The 18,384-nt window shown below is 39.7% G+C and overlaps 1 protein-coding gene across 1 annotated transcript in view; it reads left to right on the top strand.

Moving 5' to 3' along the window:
- The first annotated feature begins 943 nt into the window (after window positions 1-943).
- The window catches only part of STAB2 (stabilin 2), a 153,146-nt gene continuing 135,705 nt past the window's right edge, over window positions 944-18,384 (top strand). Inside the window, exons 1-5 of the mRNA XM_050946424.1 lie at window positions 944-1,461; window positions 4,610-4,743; window positions 6,231-6,346; window positions 15,680-15,765; window positions 16,570-16,639. Coding sequence (XP_050802381.1) covers window positions 1,378-1,461; window positions 4,610-4,743; window positions 6,231-6,346; window positions 15,680-15,765; window positions 16,570-16,639 — 490 coding nt within the window. The 5' untranslated portion in view covers window positions 944-1,377. The remainder of the gene's footprint in view (window positions 1,462-4,609; window positions 4,744-6,230; window positions 6,347-15,679; window positions 15,766-16,569; window positions 16,640-18,384) is intronic.

The raw sequence follows: 18,384 nt of genomic DNA, 5'->3' as shown, positions 1-18,384 counted from the left end.
TATGAGCAGCATGGGAAGGCACCAGGCACAATGTCTGTTGCCTGTTAGTAGCAGTCAGTAACAAAGTAATTAGCGCCCAGGACAAAATGGGAGTTGTGTACAGCTCACTTGACCGCCCTCTTTATTCATAGCGCCTCAGGTTGGGTTGAATAGAAGTGAGCTGCCTGTCTGGGAGGAAGTTCAGACCTAGATTCAGGGTTTGGTTTATGACCAATTCTGTATCAAATTTAAAATAAGTGGCCTCAAGTGGGTTTTTTGTAGAAGAAAAACAGGAGAGACAAGAAGGAAAAAAACAAGATAGTTATGAGCTGCATTTTTGCAAGTTGAATAAAAGAAACCAGCTCAACTCTGCTGCTATCTGGTCACTTACTTCAGTAAAAGTACTAACTAGCATTAAACCAGAGCTTTGTCTTCCATGATATGGAGGAGTGCCTTGGACTTTCTGAAAACTTTAGAAGTATAATGAGTTTATAAAGTCAAGCAATCAAAAGTTGAAGCACCCAAAATCACTAGATACTCTTGAAAACATGGGTCATTGCCCCTGTGATTGAGAATGACCGGGCCCCCTAACACTGAAAGAATTAAAAGGAGCTGAAAAACTTTGAAAACAGCGAGAAAGACAATTTCTTCCCTTACTTCTTCAAAATATCCTTCAACTAATTCTTTCCAATTATACAAAGCTAAGTTGACCTAATTAATTTTCTTTCCACCAGTTGTAAAAGATTAGTCATAATGATGTAATGAAGCTTCAAAGAGGGTAAAAACAAAGGAGGGGAAAAAGTCCCTTCTTTTATCCAGCTAACCAAAGCTAGAATATACTGATTTGCCCACCTCAGATAATGTCTCTAACTTTGCTGAAAGAGCTACAGTTGGTGGATACACCCTTCTGTTTCAAGAACTGATAAGCCCAGCAACATAAAGTTTGCATTCTGCCTGACCCCATTCAAGTGATGACAACAAGATCAACAGCTATTCCCAACCTCAGTTCACGTCCACCTAAAAGAAGAAAAATATCTTCTCTCACCACAATTCAGTGTCCTTGGAATTGTATTGTCAACAGCTACAGAGAGAGGGATCTGCAAAGCAGAATCCTATCAGGATATCCTGTCATTCAATTAGGAAGGGTTTATTCAGCTTTGCAGTGAACATTTTCAGCAAAAGCCATGTATTTTGGTATTTTTCCTATCTAAGGGCAGGTTTCACGTGCTTTGTGGTTTAGCTCATTGCTTTCTTCAGGAAAAGGAGGGAAGTCACTTCAGTTTTTTCACTGGAATGTAGTAAAGTGGTAAGGCTACCAAAACTCTGATCATTTTCAGCCATAGCATTGTTACTCATGACTGAAGAGTTCTGAAGAAAAAAAATCAACAGTTTTTCATAATGGAAAAACATATGGTTGTTTTATTCCTTGTGTCTTCTTTGGTTGCAAATAACCTCTCTTCACCCCCAAAGTCCACAGATCAGGTAAGAAAAGTCTTATATTTTCTTTTGGATACATTTTTTAGATAATGATGTATTGTGTTTGTGGTATAGTACAGAAGGATTCTGTAATTTTTTTTCACATATACTGCATCTTATGGGTGGGGAGAGGTGGGAGGGGACCCATTGCACTATCCATCCACGCTTATGTGATACTGTCTCCTGGATAAATAGATATCCCCAGCTGTTGTAAATTAGCATATCCCCATTGAAATCAATGGAGCTAATTACACCTGCTAATAATCTGGTCCATAAACTGTGCCATAAATAGATCTGTGCAAATAAATAAATAAATCTCCACACTGGTGAAACTGCCAGTAGATGATGTTTGATTATGATTCTCCAAAAGCAAAAAATGGAAGTTACTACATTTTCTACTATATCAGAAGATGAAAACATTTTTTGTTTTTTGTTAGCAAACAGCACTCTTTATTCTCCACCAGTGTGAAAAGCTATTTTGGCCAGGTGAAAAACAGTCCTGGAGAACCTGATATTTTTTAATATGCACAAAAAGTTGCAAACTTAACATGAGATTTGTAGATATTTCTGGAATTAATGTATATGCTGATGTGACACAACCAGGGCAAATTTCCTGGATTTATGGAATTTCACAAAAATGTTTTTTGTAACATAAATTTAGGGAAGTGAAAAGTATTATTGTTTTATAGATTTAATCATAGAAATGAGAACTGATCAAAAAAATTGTGTTCACTTGAACTACCTTAAAGCATATGGTTTTGGATTACTGTATCCTCACTAGTACAACTGGGGGGAAAGGTTTGAATAACCTACTAGAGGAATAAAACAGATGGGATGGGGTGAGAGAGTGTCAGAAAAAGGGACAACTCCCACTATCTCTCCTTTTTTACTTTTTCAGTTAGGAACGTGTGAAAAAATTGCTTTGAGGTGTGAAAAAGTGGCTTTTTCTTTTTACCTTTCTTCCCCCTTTTCAAATGGAAGGAGGGGGCAGGAAGGGAATGGAGAGAAAATGGGAATTTTCCAACTATTGCAAAACAAAAACTTTCAAAATTTTGGGGAAAAAACAATTTTATTTGAATTTTCTCATTTCAAAATCTTTGAAAAATTAAAAAAAATCATCAAAATTGAAATTGGAGATTTAAAATGTTCTTTTGACATTTCAGTGAAATAAGCCAACCCAATATCTTAGTCCAGTTGTTTTTGCACTAATGCACCTGTTAAAAGTAGTTTGCTTGCATATTAAAAGTCCAAATCCTGATATCCTTGAGATGTCAAACTCTGAGTGACTTTTCCTGAGCAACTTTGTAGATCAGCACTTAACAGCATATTAAATTAAAAACACAAATGTTGAAATAAAAAGTTCAGCGGGTACATCTAGCTTAAGGTGAACTGGCCAGATCCTTCAGCATTTACTCATGTATTTGTATCAATGGGACTACATCTGCAAGTATAGATTCACAAATTGAGCATGTTGTTATATTGTTGAAAGCTGACTTACTTGATTACATAAGAAGGTTTTGTAATTCAATGAGTTGTTTAATCAGAGTTACAAGTGAGGAGCATGGTTTGAAAGGCTGTGTGTTTTAAAGAAGACCATCAGAGGCTTTGAAAGGTGTGCTGTAGTGGCTAGAGAAGGGAATAAGAAGACACAGATTCCTGAGTTCTGCTCATGCCTGTATAGTTGACCCATTGTGTAGCCTTGAGCAAGTCACTTGTTTCCACATCTCCATACATAAAATATGAATACTTACCTATCTCTTTTGTCCGAGTGTTGCAAGGGTTAAGAGGGTAAATGCTTCTGAAGTGTCTTAATTATATATTTTCCTAATATTTAATATTAATCATGATTAATATTAATATTTTTCTATTTTTAAAAAATGAAATATTCAGGGGGGAATTATTATTCTTAATAACCAGCTTTACCCTTAGAAAAATATATAAACCACTGTACTAAATAGTTTGTGTTATATAAAGAAATCACAGGGGAAAATCTTAGTGCAAAAATCATGCCTTCAACTAAAATGTTATACATTTTGGGGGGGTTTTGCTTGGAGCTACAAGCATCTTCATCTTTAATTGTCTGGACATACCAACTAGTTTTAAGGTTTTGTTGGGGGCATTTTAAGAGGTAGGTCAAACTAGAACCTTGAATCTGAACTTTTTCAAATTTTCATCTTCGGAGAGCTCAGATCCAAACTCACTCACATGGTTTCAGTTCCACATCAGATCCAAACCTAGAAGGTGTCTACCTTTCATTTCAAACGTGGACCAACATTTTGGCCACATCTCTCACGATTTCAAGTCGATCTAATCTAAACCCAAAATACTATCCTGATTCATCCTTGAACTCAACTTCTGCCTATCCCAGGTCTTGATATTGCCGCCTTAGTCCTTGGGTTAGGAGAAGGTAAATATTTTATTATGCACAGACTGCATTTTCTCTGGGCATAGTGCAGTCAGGTTAAATAACACCACACACTTCCTCAGCAAAGGTCCAATTTTATATTCTCTTCTCTGAATTGGCTCTATTACAGATCTTTTCCATCCAGTTGACTGAAATTGTACTACATTGCACATGACATTTTGGGGGTTGTAAGAACTGGTTAGTGGGTCAACTAATATCACTAAATTTCTCCATACTTAGAAAATAATGGATCTCCTCCCTAGTTTGGAAATCTAACTGAGCTTTACAATTTAACACTCCATGCACTGAAGCGCTTTCACTGAGCTGTCTTTGGTTTCCATTTCAAACTTGCCAAACCAAGCATTTATTGCTATCATATTCAGTACTATTGGCCAAAGATTTATCATGATCCCAGCAGGGATATGAGACATGGTGGTGGGAGGGGCGGAATATATGGAGTCAGACTCTATAGTTTGTAGGGCTCCTCTGTAGAGAAGCCTGCCATTATATCATACTGACAGGCCCCACAACCTGTTTTAGGCTTGTGGGAGCAAGACAGCAAAATTGAAAAAGTGCACTGTAGCTACAGGAGAAGGATGGGACTGGGTGGTTATGAAAATGTACCCATAATAAGACTATAAGAATTAAAGCAGTATTTCCCATTGACTCCAGTGGTAGCAGTTAGGCCAACTGTGAGTGTTTTTGAAAATGTCACTCTAATGATTTAAACCTATTTCTGGCTTTTTACAGGTGAAGAATAAGTGTGATCAGAAGATGCTGATTACAACCAAAACCGAATGCCGATCTTGCTCTCTAAACCTTGAAATCCGGTGCCCTGATGGTTATAGTAAAATGACCAATGGATCTGGAATACGAGGCTGCAGGTATATCTTCTGTCACAATTATTCACTATAAATATTGTTCACCCTGAACCAGAAATTTTTAAGCAGCATTAGAAATGACCTATGTTTTGTTAATCTGTAAAAAATGTTCTTCATTGTCCTAACCCCACATTAAAGTTGTAGCAGAAAGGCTACTTAATCAGGTGCAAGCAAGGACTGCAGAATACCCGTCACTTTACAGGGGCTGATTTCTAGTTTTCCCTGGGGTGTGCTCCACCCCTGCTCTGCCCCAAGGCCCCACGCTTGCTCTGCCTCTTCCCACCCCTGATCCACCCTGCACCCTTGAGGCCCCTGCCTGCCCGCTGCTCGCAGCTCTCTGCACTCCACCAGCCCTCTTCCCATGCCACGAAACAGCTGTTTGGCAGCAGCCACCAATCAGCTGTGGCTGGTGGGTGCTGAGCACCCACTTTTTTTTCCATGGGTGCTCCAGCCCCAGAGCCCCATGGAGTTGGTGCCTATGCACTGCTTTGTGTCTAGGGTTTGTGCTTTTCTATAGTGTGTGTTTGGTCTCTTTCACATCAAAAGTAGTGGAAAGTTTTTGGTTACTTTCATGCCTCATCTACATCCTCCCGTTTGAGCAGCTATCACAGAAGCACTATGAAAGCGTTGAACCCATAGGTACAAAATTATTATTTGTATTACAGTAGTAATGGGGCCTAGAGGCCTCAACCAAAATTAAGGCCCTCTTGTGCTAGGCACTGTCCAAATACATAATGTGAGAAGAGCCCCAAAGAGCTTACAATCTACAGATAGAGTTCATGTTCCTTTGAGTTCTCACTTAGGTCTGCCAAGAGATCTTTCAGCAGGGAGTGTCAATGGATAGAACAAGACAGAAGGTGAAATCCTAGTCCCATCAAAGTCAATGGTAGTTTCACTGTTGACTTGGATCTTGGATTTTACCCAGGATAGTTTATGTTCAGAGTTACTCCTGGATGAGATCTTGGGGAAGATGTAAGTATTGGTATACATGACGTCCCAGTTTATCTCTGTGAGTAGTATAGTAAAATGGTTCTCGGTTGTATTCTGTAGTATTTATGTGTTCCAGCTTGGATATGATGTTTCCATTGTTAAATGTTGCATTCAGTTTTAATCTCCCAAATCCTGTGAGTCAAAAATTCAAATGGAATTTTCAAAACTTTTCAGGGATATCCCTCCTAAATAATCTTGCCACAGTTCTTTATCCTACTCTAGACTAAATATATACTAGACAACTGTGGAGTATCCAAACTACAGGCAGTAAGAAGGACAGAAATATTGTAGAAGAGAAATGGCTGCAAGGATGCTTTTGGACTTCAATAAACTATGGGGGGAAATCTATGTTTTACATGAAAAATACAAAAAACAGAATTCTGAGGCTGTAATTTTTAAGTTCTGTTATCTGGCTTTAAAGAATGAAGAGGTTACAAACTTCATTTGTCCCCACAGGAGGTTTTAAATACTCTAAAGTATCTGCAACTTCTTGTCTTCAGGTATTACCTTGAAATCAAGACTTACACTTTGTCTCTTCCTGGATGTCGGCATATATGTATGAAGGAATTTCAACAACCTGAGTGCTGCAAGGGATATTGGGGCCCAGATTGTATGGGTAAACTCACTTTATTGACATAATATTTGTGGATGTGTAACAATGATTTGTCTTTTCCTCTCAAATTATTTGCATAGTAAATCTGATTTAGTTTCAGAATATGTCAGGAGCTGTCAGCTCAGTAGAGCATCTTATTCGGTGAGTGTGCTTCAGAGTCTTAAATCAAGTATGTAAGCTTTAAAGGGCCAATGTACCCAAGGAATAGTCTATTCACCTAATGCCTGTTACAGTATTGGATTTACTGACATCCTATATTAGGGTTCTGAGAAGGTGAGACATAGGGCCTTCTCATTTAAAAGCCTACAGTTTTGGAATACTCCCATTCCTCACTGTTCACCCAAATACATTAGTGACATCTTTCTGAGGCTATATACATTTCTTTCCTGTTTAAGTCAGGGTGATTCAGGGCCTGATTCAGCACCCATGCAGTTATCCACTGGCTAAATAGACAAAAAGAATATTAACAGATGATCATCTTCTATATAGGCAAAGGTATGGTTTAAACACTGACCATATTTACTGGAACCACAGTTCTAGAAACCCTACTCACAGCTAGATCTCTCCTTACAACACAAAGTGACAAGCCAACTTTTTAGTTATTGTCTTTTTTTTTAAATAAAGCATAGAATCCAGCCCAATGGTACTACAATGACAACAACAATACTTGATTAGTTTATACACGGCAATGTATTCTGTCACACCAAGTTATGGACTGCATGTGTTTTAGAATATGCAAGAGTTCACTCAAAATGGAACAGTGTCAGAATTCATGCTAAAGGGATTCCCTAGTAAGTAGAGAGGCCCCCTTTTCCTTCTAATAAACATCCTGGCCAGAAAAAAAGGAACTCTGTACAAGAATCAAGGTCTAAGCATTGTTTCTGCTGTCACTTAAAGAAAAGTGCTATTTTCTTTCCTTATCTTAATCTGTTTAAGAACATACTGTGTCTTAGAGTTTAGAGGAAAGCAGTTCCTTCCTAAAACTAGAAGAAAAATCCCTGACTAGGATCATATTTCATCTTTTGTATTTGATGGTGATGACAAAATAAGCTCTTAAATTGCCCTTCTATTTCCTTAAATGATAGACCACATTGGAGCAACTGGTGTTCTTCTGTCTTTCCCTCACACACTGCAGGATTCCAGTACTGCAAACCTTCCATACAAGAAAGCCACATTCCTGTTTCATTTTAAATGGACTACAGTATATTGAATCCAAACACGAACCATCACGAAATATCAGGCAATTGATGGCAAGGAGGCTCTGCCCAAATTGTTGGGAAGTGGTGGGGTTCAACAGATAGGCTGGTATAAATTCCTTTTTGAGAAGAATTTATGCATTCTTAGAAGTCTGACAAGACCAGAACTCATATTTTCAAAAATCAGCGAGCCCCTATCCATGTCTGATTTTCAAAGTTGCTGAGCACCTAGAAGTTTTCACTGAAACCATTTACCTAAATGAGGACCTAGAATCTTAACTTTCAGCAGTCCATGTTTGTAAATCTTGGCCTAGTGTTTGAAGATCATAGCTAGAATGCCTGCTGCCTTTGAGTGTACATTAAATTACAGCTGACATGAGACCCTTTTTATTGAGTGTTCCAAACACGCTTCAGTAAACTTCAGTTAAAATCAGGATCATTTCAGAGCTTCATAGATATTTAAGCCCTGTGGGGATCATTATGATTATCTAGTCTGACCTCCTGCATAGCACAGAAATATTATCATCCTAATTTCTCAGTTGTGCAGCTGAGGCACAAAGAGATCCAGGGCCAGATTTACAAAGGTATTTAAGTGCCTAAAGACACAGATTTGACTTTGACTTGACTTTAGTGGGAGTTGGGTGCCTAACTGGATTAGTCACTTTTGAAAATCCCACTATGCACCCATCTGCATCTTTAAGCACCTAAATTCTTTTGAAAATTGGGCCTTAAGTGACATGGCCAATCAGTAGTAGAGTGAGGCACTCAGCCTGAGGTCTCCCAGGTCCTAGTACAGAACCTCTCTCCCTCTGACTTGCTCCGTTGCATCACCCATCCCTGCTGCAAACTAGCACCACTCATCCGCTCCCTCCTGCAGCCATTCAGAATTTTAATCAGTGTCTGGCAGATACCAAGGCCACCTACTCTGCTCAGTATTTAGAAAACACTGAAAACTAAGATTTGTCACATAGCGAGTTAACGCAGCCATCAGAGGCATAAAAGCAAACGACATGGAATAAAAGTTAGAGTAACAAGCCTCAGAAAGTAGAGCTCATATATACGACCCTGTACAGATGCCGAGCATTTGACTTTTTCTCTAAGTTTTAGTTACATGAACTATTTATTACTACTGTCATATGGATTCCTAAGAATTTTATTTGCTGTACAAATTTAAGTGAAAAATCAAAATAGATTAGGAAAATGTGTAATATGTAGCTACTAATCAAATTCAAGTGGAAGGACATAAAATGTTTCCTAAAAGGCTGGCGACATTAAGTCCATTCTGCTCTAGCTTGTGTAATACAAAAGGCAAATGGAAAACATGGTAAGGATAATAGTTTTAATGAATTAAACTGTATGAGGCAAGAAAATGTATGTATTTAAATATTTTTTCTAAAAAGAAAAAGCTCTGACTATAAAGGAGCCAAAAACTTGGGGGGGAAGATCCACCAAAACTCTGACAGATTCAAAAGTATTTCCCACCCTGTTATGTTTTCAGGTGACCTGCTTTTGTTTTCTGAATTTTCAGTGGATTTTTTTAAGAACAGAATTTTTCAATTTCAAAATCAGAAAACCTCAAAAATTGAATGTTCCAATTTAAAAAAAAAACTAAAGATTTTTTAAAAATGAGTGCCTAAAATTAGGCTCCTAAATCTATATTTTTGGTATAAAAATAAATAACCTGATTTTAAGAGGTGTTGAGCTCCCAGCCATTTCCAGTCTTATGCTCAGACCATTATATAGACCACACACACCTCTTTTTGTGGGTTAAACTGGAAAACACAGCTTTCTTACATCAGTTTTATGCTGGCCTGACTACGATGAAGTCTTTGGATTTACTCTAGTGTAAAACTGGTGTAAAAGACTGAGGAATGCAGACCATGGCCTTCTGGAATATAGTGATCAAGCAGAAGTGCTCTATCTGTCTGTCTAAAGTTGTAGAACAATACGATAATTTGCTAAACAGTTGATAAAGGACTGGCTATGGTCGTATCAAAACAAGAGGCAAGAGTGGTAGTGATGACAAAGGGAAATGGAATGAAATCAGCAGCTAAAGAATTATTGTGTCAGCCATTTTTAATATTTGTTTTGCCAGAATTTTGTACTTACTATATAAATCCTGAGTTCTTTCTCATGATTTCATTTGCTAGCCTTGCACATTGCAGGCAATGAGTTAAAACAACAAACTACTCTCTATGCAGCCCACAGATTAGCTGATTTGTGTCATCATTAGCCCTAAGGATAATTTTTATCCGTGATCTAACATCTTGAACACATTTAGAAGCTCCATGAGGACATTGGTGCTAACATGTATTTATTGTTCTACCTTGTCTCTGGTTATCTCATCTCAGATCTTAATATAACATTATGATTTCAATGCATTCAAGGTACACTGGACTGAAAATTGTATCTGTTACAGACTGATTCATCAAAGAAATGTATATAAAGTCAATTACTGGATTACTGACTCATCTTTAAGGGATAGATTAGTATGCAGCCAAAGTGTTAACAGAAATAATGTGTATGCATGTGCACATCTACTTATTTGCTCACTGCTCAGATCACTTGCAATTCACCCTTGTGCAGAGGCACAGTACAAGGCCTCCAGATCCCTTAAACTCCTGGAGTCAGAATTAAATTAGACATAAATGGTGCATAAATCTTGTGCTGGCTCACTGCACGGGGTAAATATTTCACCTCCCGCTGCACAGAACTAGGGCTGGCTGGAACACAATTCCATTTCAGGAAAAACTTTGAAGTTTCAAAATGTGCTTTTTGTTCTGCATCGGAACAAAAGTGAGACCTTTCGAGAGTGAGCTACCTCAGAATTTGGGGCAGGAATTAGAGCCTGGGTCCCTTTCTCACTCTCTCTTGTTGGAGCTGTTCCCCTTTGTATACATAATTAAATATTGGGTCAGAGAAAGAGGCAAAACAGATAGAACAGAAATTTGAACCTGGGTCACTTCCATTGCAGGTAACTACCCTAATGGCCCGGCTATTCTGAGGTGGATGTTGCCCACTTTCCTCTTTCTCCCTGAAATTCTGTTCTGGACCCTCAAAACCTTTTTGATGGAAAAAAACTTGGCAATTTTTGGATCAGTTTTACACAGACCCAACACAAGGCCTTCTCTACTATTTAAGTCCAGTAGTGAAGCACGGGGGTGATAAGTGGCAGCACACAATGGGGGCTTGTCTCCTCTACAAACTACCCTAGTGAGGCTCAGTGCTGGTATGTTTTGCATCAGATTGGAGAAGGGGCCACAAGCTCCACAGCTATGTAGAGGAGCTTATGAATAGTTGCCATTGAGAGGCTGCATTTAGACCTAGTCATAAAAGCAGGTAGGTTTCTGTGGAAAATTTCAACAAAAACAAAAAAACCTAAACATCTAATTTTTTATGAAAGTTTTTTATTTTTGTTGGTGAAAATTTGAATATTGAAATATTTCAATTGGAATGCTGTCATGCTGCCTCATGCTCCCATTTTCTATAGGTTGGGCTCCTTGGTCAGACTAATTCTCCTATGATATGCATGGTCACCCCTCATGGCAAAGGAAGGTGGCCAAGGTGTATCATGGGTGATGTAGTTCAACTGGGGAGCCTGGCCAATAGAAGAGAGTGGAGACAGCAGGTAGCCAAACTTCAGTTCCCATGAGGCACTGTGACAGCATATCCAAATATTTTGGTTTTCAGTCTTTCAATTTTTCAATGAAAAATCAAAATTTTCCATGGAAAGCAGATATTTATTTGGGAAAAAAGTTGTTTAAATGAAAACCCAATTTTCTGCCAAGGACAGTTTTGACAGAACATTCTCAATCAGCCCCAACTGCATTACATCCTGGCCTAACCATGAGACGGACAAGGCAAACTCCATTCCCAGCGCAAGGCCATTTTCTTAGGCTTTATACAGGAAGAGACAGATTTCACTCACAGTACAGTGGATGCAAAAAATTAAAAATAAAATAGAAATACAGAAACTGTACAGAACAAGAAACTTATTTTCTAAGTAACAGTTTTATTTATAGTAAAAAATTAAGTAAATATTACAATGTTGGACTATGATGTTCTAGCTGAGCTAATAAGTTGTTTCTATCTATACCTTCTATGATTCCATGAGATTTTATTCAGTGAATGTTTACTCTCCCAAAGGGTCAAAGAGTTCCATCTGTTCTAGAAAACACTGGACTCTTCACCTCTCAGTAAACCAGTAGGAGTATTGGCCAAGACTTTCAAAAATATGAGCCTAAAGTTTAGACAACTTAAAACATGCCCAGGTTTTCAGAAGAGCTGAGCAACCACGAGCTCCCAATCACATCACCATTGTGAAATCAGATCACTTAAGCCCCAATCCGCCAAACACTTGCACACATGCTTAACTTTACTTCTACGAGTAACCCCAAACTACTCACAACGGTAAAGTTAAGCACAAGTGTACATGTTTGCCAGATTAGGGCCTTATTCCGGTGCATGAATATGGATATAGAAGTTTAACTTTGGTCAGGAATTTCTAACCTACAGTTAATCTTCTATATCCATATTAAAGCATCTAAATAAACAAGCTGATTAGTAAAACTGCAGAGGTCTTGAAAATCTTGTCAATTTTGAGATGTCTAAATATAGATTTAGAAGCCTAACTTGAGGATCCTATTTTTGAAAATCTAGGCCAATATACATTTTTTATCAGGGGTTGGCAACCTATGGCACGCATGTCAAAGACGGCATGTGAGCCAATTTTTAATGGCATGCTGCTGCCTGTCGGGGTCCCAGCAGGCAGCAGCGTGCCATTAAAAATCCTTCCCAGCCCAACCTGCTCCACTCTTCTCCACCCCCGTCCCCTTCCCATGGGGGCAGGGGGCAAGGGTAAGGGGGCAGAAGCTTGGTCCTGCTGGCTCCCCTGCCTCTTCCTGCACTGTGCTGGGTTCCTGCCCCTCCTCCTCCTTTCCATCCCTCCCTCCCCTCTGCTGGCTGATCAGCTGATAGCCCTTGCAAGGGAGGGGGTAGGGGAGGAGCGGAGTCAGCATGCTCGCTGCTCCCAGCAGAGGCAGAGAAGAAGCGGGGGCAGGGCCTTGGGGAAGTGGGGAGTGGAATCAGGGCATATCCCCTCCAGATTCCTGGTGTGAGCACTCCACGACCCCATCCCACACCCCCAGCCCTCTGCCTTGACCCCCCCTCACACACCCTCAGCCCTGAGCCCTGCGGCCCCACACACACCCCAGACCCCTGACCTGAGCCCTGTACCCCCCTCACACACCCAGGGGTGGTTCCAGGCACCAGCACGCCAAGCACGTGCTTGGGGCGGCAAGCCACTGGGGGCGCTCTGCCGGTCACCACGAGGGTGGCAGGCAGGCTGACTTCGGCGGCTTGCCTGCGGAGGGTCCGCTGGTCCCACAGCTTCAGGAGGCAGGCCTGCGGGAGGTCCACCGAAGCCACAGGACCAGCGGACCGTCCACAGGCAAGCTGCCGAAGGCAGTCTGCCTGCCGTGCTTGGGGCGGCAAAATGCCTAGAACCGCCCCTGCACACACCCAGCCCTCTGCTTGACTCCTTCACCACCCCTCCATGACCCCAGCTCTGACTCTGGCACCCCCACACATACCCAGGCCCCCCACACCCCATGCCCTGACACCTGCACCCCCTCACATGCCCCCAGCCCTCTGCCCTGACTCTTGCACCCCCCCACATACCCATCCCCCCATGCACCGCCCACATCCTGGCTCTTGCACCCCCCACATCCCCACCCTGAGCACCAAATGGGAGCTCCTTCACCCACACACACACATTCTCACCTGCACCCCTTGCACCAAATGGGAGCTGCCCAGGTAAGCCCTCCACACCCAAGCCTCCTGCCCCAACCCTCATTCTAGCTCCTGGACAGATCCTACACCCCAAACCCCAGCCTGCTCCTTCACACTCAGCCCTGTGCTCAGAACACTCCCACCCTCAGCTCAGTGCAGAGAGGAAGAGAATGGGCCAGAACCAGGGAGAAGGTAGGTACCCACTGTATGTGGGCAGGGCAGGGACCCCAGACCAGCAGCGGGCTGAGCGGGGCCGGCAGCCAGGATCCCACCAGCCCTACACAGCCTGCTGCCGGCCCCTTGCCAGCCGGGGTCCTGGCCACAGGCCCCACTCAGCCCACTGCCAGCCCAGGTGAACGGAACCCCAGACCAGCAGCGGGCTGAACGGGCCGACAGTGTAAGATCAACATTTTAACTTAATTTTAAATGAAGCTTCTTAAACACTTGGAAAACCTTGGGTTTTTTTACAATACAACAATAGTTTAGTTATATAATATATAGACTTATAGAGAGAGACCTTCAAAAAAACATTAAAATGTATTACCGGCACATGAAACCTTAAATTAAAGTGAATAAATGAAGACTCGGCACACCACTTCTGAAAGGTTGCAGACCCCTGTTTTATATAATCCTCCATACAAAATGCTAAACAAACTCCATGCTCATCTTGTGTTTTCAGAAAATCCTTTAATACATTAGCCCATAAATTTGAGATTATGTTGATTTAGAGAATCATAAAGAGTAAAGATGAAAAATAGCTACCATGTCATCTTGTCTACCTCTCTGCCAATGTACTACTGGTCCTTGTAGTATATTTTCTGGAGCTTTGTTCAATCTACAAATATCCCAATATATGGTGTTTTTACTATGCAGTATGGAAAAGACTCTCTCTTCAAATATGATCACTAAGTGTAATTTTTAATAACTGACCCTCTAGATGCTGCAAATGCTGTAATAAAATGACCCTCTAGATGCTGCAAATGCTGTAATAAAATGACTACTATATTAATTTCTGGATTATCTATCAATCCTTTGACTAAAACAATAACTTTAAATTCAAATTTTAAGAAAAGTGTGATTACATTTGCTGTAATAAAATGACTACTATATCAATTTCTAGATTGTCTATCAATCCTTTGACTAAAACAATAACTTTAAATTCAAATTTTAAGAAAAGTGTGATTACATTTTTTTCTTTTCGTTTCATTTTCATAGCGATCTGCCTCTCCACATTCCATCTGGTCAAACCAGAGGAAAAAGTGTTAGAAATCTCATTGTTCTCACAAGATTTCCAGTCCAGCATAGTCAATCCTGGCTCCATTCAAGTCCATGGGACTTCATTGGGGCCAAGATGTCACTGAGGATACTTAGGTGACTGTCATAAACAGACAGTTAAAGGTTAAGAAGTTCACCTAGCCTAGCTGACACCTGACCAGCGGAACCAATGGGGGGACAAGATGTTTCAAGAGGAAGGAGGGAAGTTCTTCCTTTGTTCTATTCATTAAGTTCTGTGCTGGAGTGAAAAGATCCAGGAATCAACCAGAGTAGTGAGTATTAGAGAAGGAATAAATTAGCTTATGTTTATTTCCTTTGGTGACTTTGTCTTTTTGCATTAGAGGGATAATCAAATTGGGTTTTCTTTTATGTAACTAAGGTTTTTGCCCAGGGGAACATCCTCTGTGTTTTGAATCTGTTGTCTGTGAAAGTAGCTTACCTGCTAATCTCAGAGGTATTCCTTTCACCCCTTTTCCTTAATTAAAAGTCTTCTTTTTCAGAACCTGATTGATTTTTTCCTTGTTTTAAGATCCAAGGGGTTTGGATCGGTGTTCACCAGGAAATTGGTGGAGAAGTCTCTCAAGGTTACCCAGTATCAGAGGGGTAGCCATGTTAGTCTGGATCTGTAAAAGCAGCAAAGAGTCCTGTGGCACCTTATAGACTAACAGACGTATTGGAGTATGAGCTTTCCTGGGTGAATACCCACTTCGTCGGATGCAATGTTGGTTACCCAGGGAAGGGTTACAGTATTTGACAGGGAGAGATTTTGGGGGAGAAGACAGAGTTTCCCAAATGACTCATTAACAGCTGTTTTTAACGATTTGGGTGGTGGCAGCATACTGATCTAAGCTGGTAATTAAGTTTGGGGATTCTCATGCAGGTCCCCACATCTGTACCCTAAAGCTCAGAGTGGGGGTGAAACCTATGACAGTGACTCAAAAAAAATCCATGCTTTGAGAGCCTATTTGAACTGATTCCCCCAAATCCTTTGAAAGTCACCATCACTAATATAAAGGACTTTGTCTGTATAACCATCACAGTTAGTTTTGTTGATTTGTCACATTTTATTCTGTAGCATGTCCAGGAGGAGCTGCATCACCATGCAATAACAGAGGCCGCTGTTTTCAGGGTATAAACGGAGATGGAAAATGCACTTGCCAAGTATGTCCTTTCAATTTTTGAAATGATAGTGTGTATCACAGCTAGGAAATACTGCATATTTATGCCAGAAAAATACATAAAGTGAAAATATTTCAGAAATAGCCTGCAGAGATGGTTTGGGGGCAGGACAGGTTGGTTTTATTTCATTTTTGTTTATTTAAGTTTCTGCTCACATAAAACTTCAAATGATTCCTTATGACTATTTACCTTATAGTTTCTATAATGTTCATTTGGTGGTGTTAAATAATCCCACCCAGAAGGAAAAAATAAAAGGTCAAATTCTTCCTGATATGTGCGTGTAAGCCCCGTTAAATTGGTCCACTTCATTCTGCTTTGGCTAATCTTCTAGAAACACTGCAAAGGACATCTTTTCTAGAGCACATGGGTGAGAGTTGGAGAATGAGAAACAGGGTAGAATTGAGGCTTTTTTATTATTATTATTATTATTGATTAGCTAGTAATTAGAATGATATGAGTAGTCAGTTAAGTTTTGTTGCAATTCTTCATTATATTTTAAGCCTTCTGAGTTTCTGTGGAAGTGGTCAGAGCTCTGAATGGGAACATAATGGCTAATCACTGACAGAAATTAAGTTTAATGTATAAGCATGTGAGGGAGAAAAATTGGCCAAAGGAGATTTTACCTGGGATTTACTTGAGCAGTCCTCATCTTGGTGGCACAATGTTTTTTCCAAATTGCTGTCTATAGTCCTTTCAGCATTATAACATTTTCTTATGCATGGCTACTCTGCTTGTATTCAAATGTTTAATTATATAGTAGAATGACTTTCCTTATGTGTTCTATAGCAAAGATTTGGTGGGACAGCCTGTGAAACTTGTGCTGAAGATAATTTATTTGGACCCAACTGCACTTCAGGTATCTCTGATTTTAGCTCCTTTTATAGAAGTGAAAAAAATATTAAATCTATATTAATGCAGGATGAATTGAATGGCCAATAACGTAGGTGCAGCACAGTGAAAAATAGTATCCTTAAATATCTTTGTTTCATCATATAATCAAATAAACTAGAGATGGGAAGGACCTGCTAGATTATCCAAGTCCTCTCACAGTTAGGGCTGTAATGTTTCCTGCCATAGATTTTCATTGGCTATATATATATTAGGGCTGTTTAACTGCGATTAATTGCGCTGTTAAACAATAATAGAATACCATTTATTTAAATCTTTTTGATGTTTTCTACATTTTCAAATGTATTGATTTCAATTACAACACAGAATACAAAGTGTACAGTGCTCACTTTATATTATTTTTATTATAAATAATTGTGCTGTAAAAAAACTGTAAAGAAATAGTATTTTTCAGTTCACCTATACAATACAACTACTGAAGTGAAATCTTTTTGTCATGAAAGTTGAATTTACAAATGTAGAATTATGTACAAAACATAACTGCATTCAAAAATAAAACAATGTAGAACTTTAGAGCCTACAAGTCCACTCAGTCCTACTTCTTGTTCAGCCAATCACTCAGACAAATAAGTTTGTTTACATTTGCAGGAGATAATGCTGCCCGCTTCTTGTTTACAATTTCACCTGTAAGTAAGAACAGGCGTTTGCATGGCACTTTTGTAGCCAGCATTGCAAGGTATTTACATGCCAGATATGCTAAACATTCATATGCCCCTTCATGCTTCAGTCACTAATCCAGAGGACATGCTTCCATGCTGATGGCACTCATTAAAAAAATGCATTAATTAAATTTGTGACCAAACTCCTTGGGGGAGAATTGTATGTCTCCTGCTCTGTTTTACCCGCACTGTGCCATATATTTCACGTTATAGCAATCTCAGATGATGACCCAGCACATATTGTTTGTTTTAAGAACACTTTCACTGCAGATTTGACAACACACTAGGAGGGTACCAATGTAAGATTTCTAAAAATAGCTATAGCACTCAACTCAAGTTTTAAGAATCTGAAGTGCCTTCCAAAATCTAAGAGGGACGAGGTGTGGAGCATGCTTTCAGAAATCTTAAAAGAGCAACACTCCGATTCAGAATCTACAGAACCCGAACCACAAAAATAAAATCAACCATCAGCTGGTGGCATCTGATTCAGATGCTGAAAATGAACATGCGTTGGTCCATACTGGTTTGGATCATTATCGAGCAGAACCCGTCATCAGCATGGACGCGTGTCCTTTGGAATGGTGATTGATGTATGAAGAGACATATTAATCTTTAGCACGTCTAGCATATTAATATCTTGCAACGCCGGCTACAGCAGTGCCATGCGAACACCTGTTCTCACTTTCAGGTGACATCATAAACAAAAAGCAGGCAGCCTTATCTCCTGCAAATGTAAACAAACTTCTTTGTCTTAGTGATTGGCTGAACAAGAAGTAGGACTGAGTGGACTTGTATTTCTTTTGTTTATCATTTTACAGTGCAAATATTTGTAATAAAAATAACAATATAAAGTGAGCATTGTACACTTTGTACTCTGTATTGTAATTGAAATCAATACGTCTGAAAATGTAGAAAAACATCCAAATATATTTAATACATTTCAGTCAGTATTCTATTGTTTAACATTGTGATTAAAACTGTTATTAATGGAGATTAATTTTTTTAATCATGATTAATTGTTTTTAGTTAATCG

This window comes from Gopherus flavomarginatus, chromosome 1, assembly GCF_025201925.1.
Source record: "Gopherus flavomarginatus isolate rGopFla2 chromosome 1, rGopFla2.mat.asm, whole genome shotgun sequence".
Taxonomy (NCBI): Eukaryota; Metazoa; Chordata; order Testudines; family Testudinidae; genus Gopherus; species Gopherus flavomarginatus.
The sequence above is the reverse complement of the archived record's forward strand: the minus strand, read 5'-3'. Positions and strand labels throughout refer to the sequence as shown.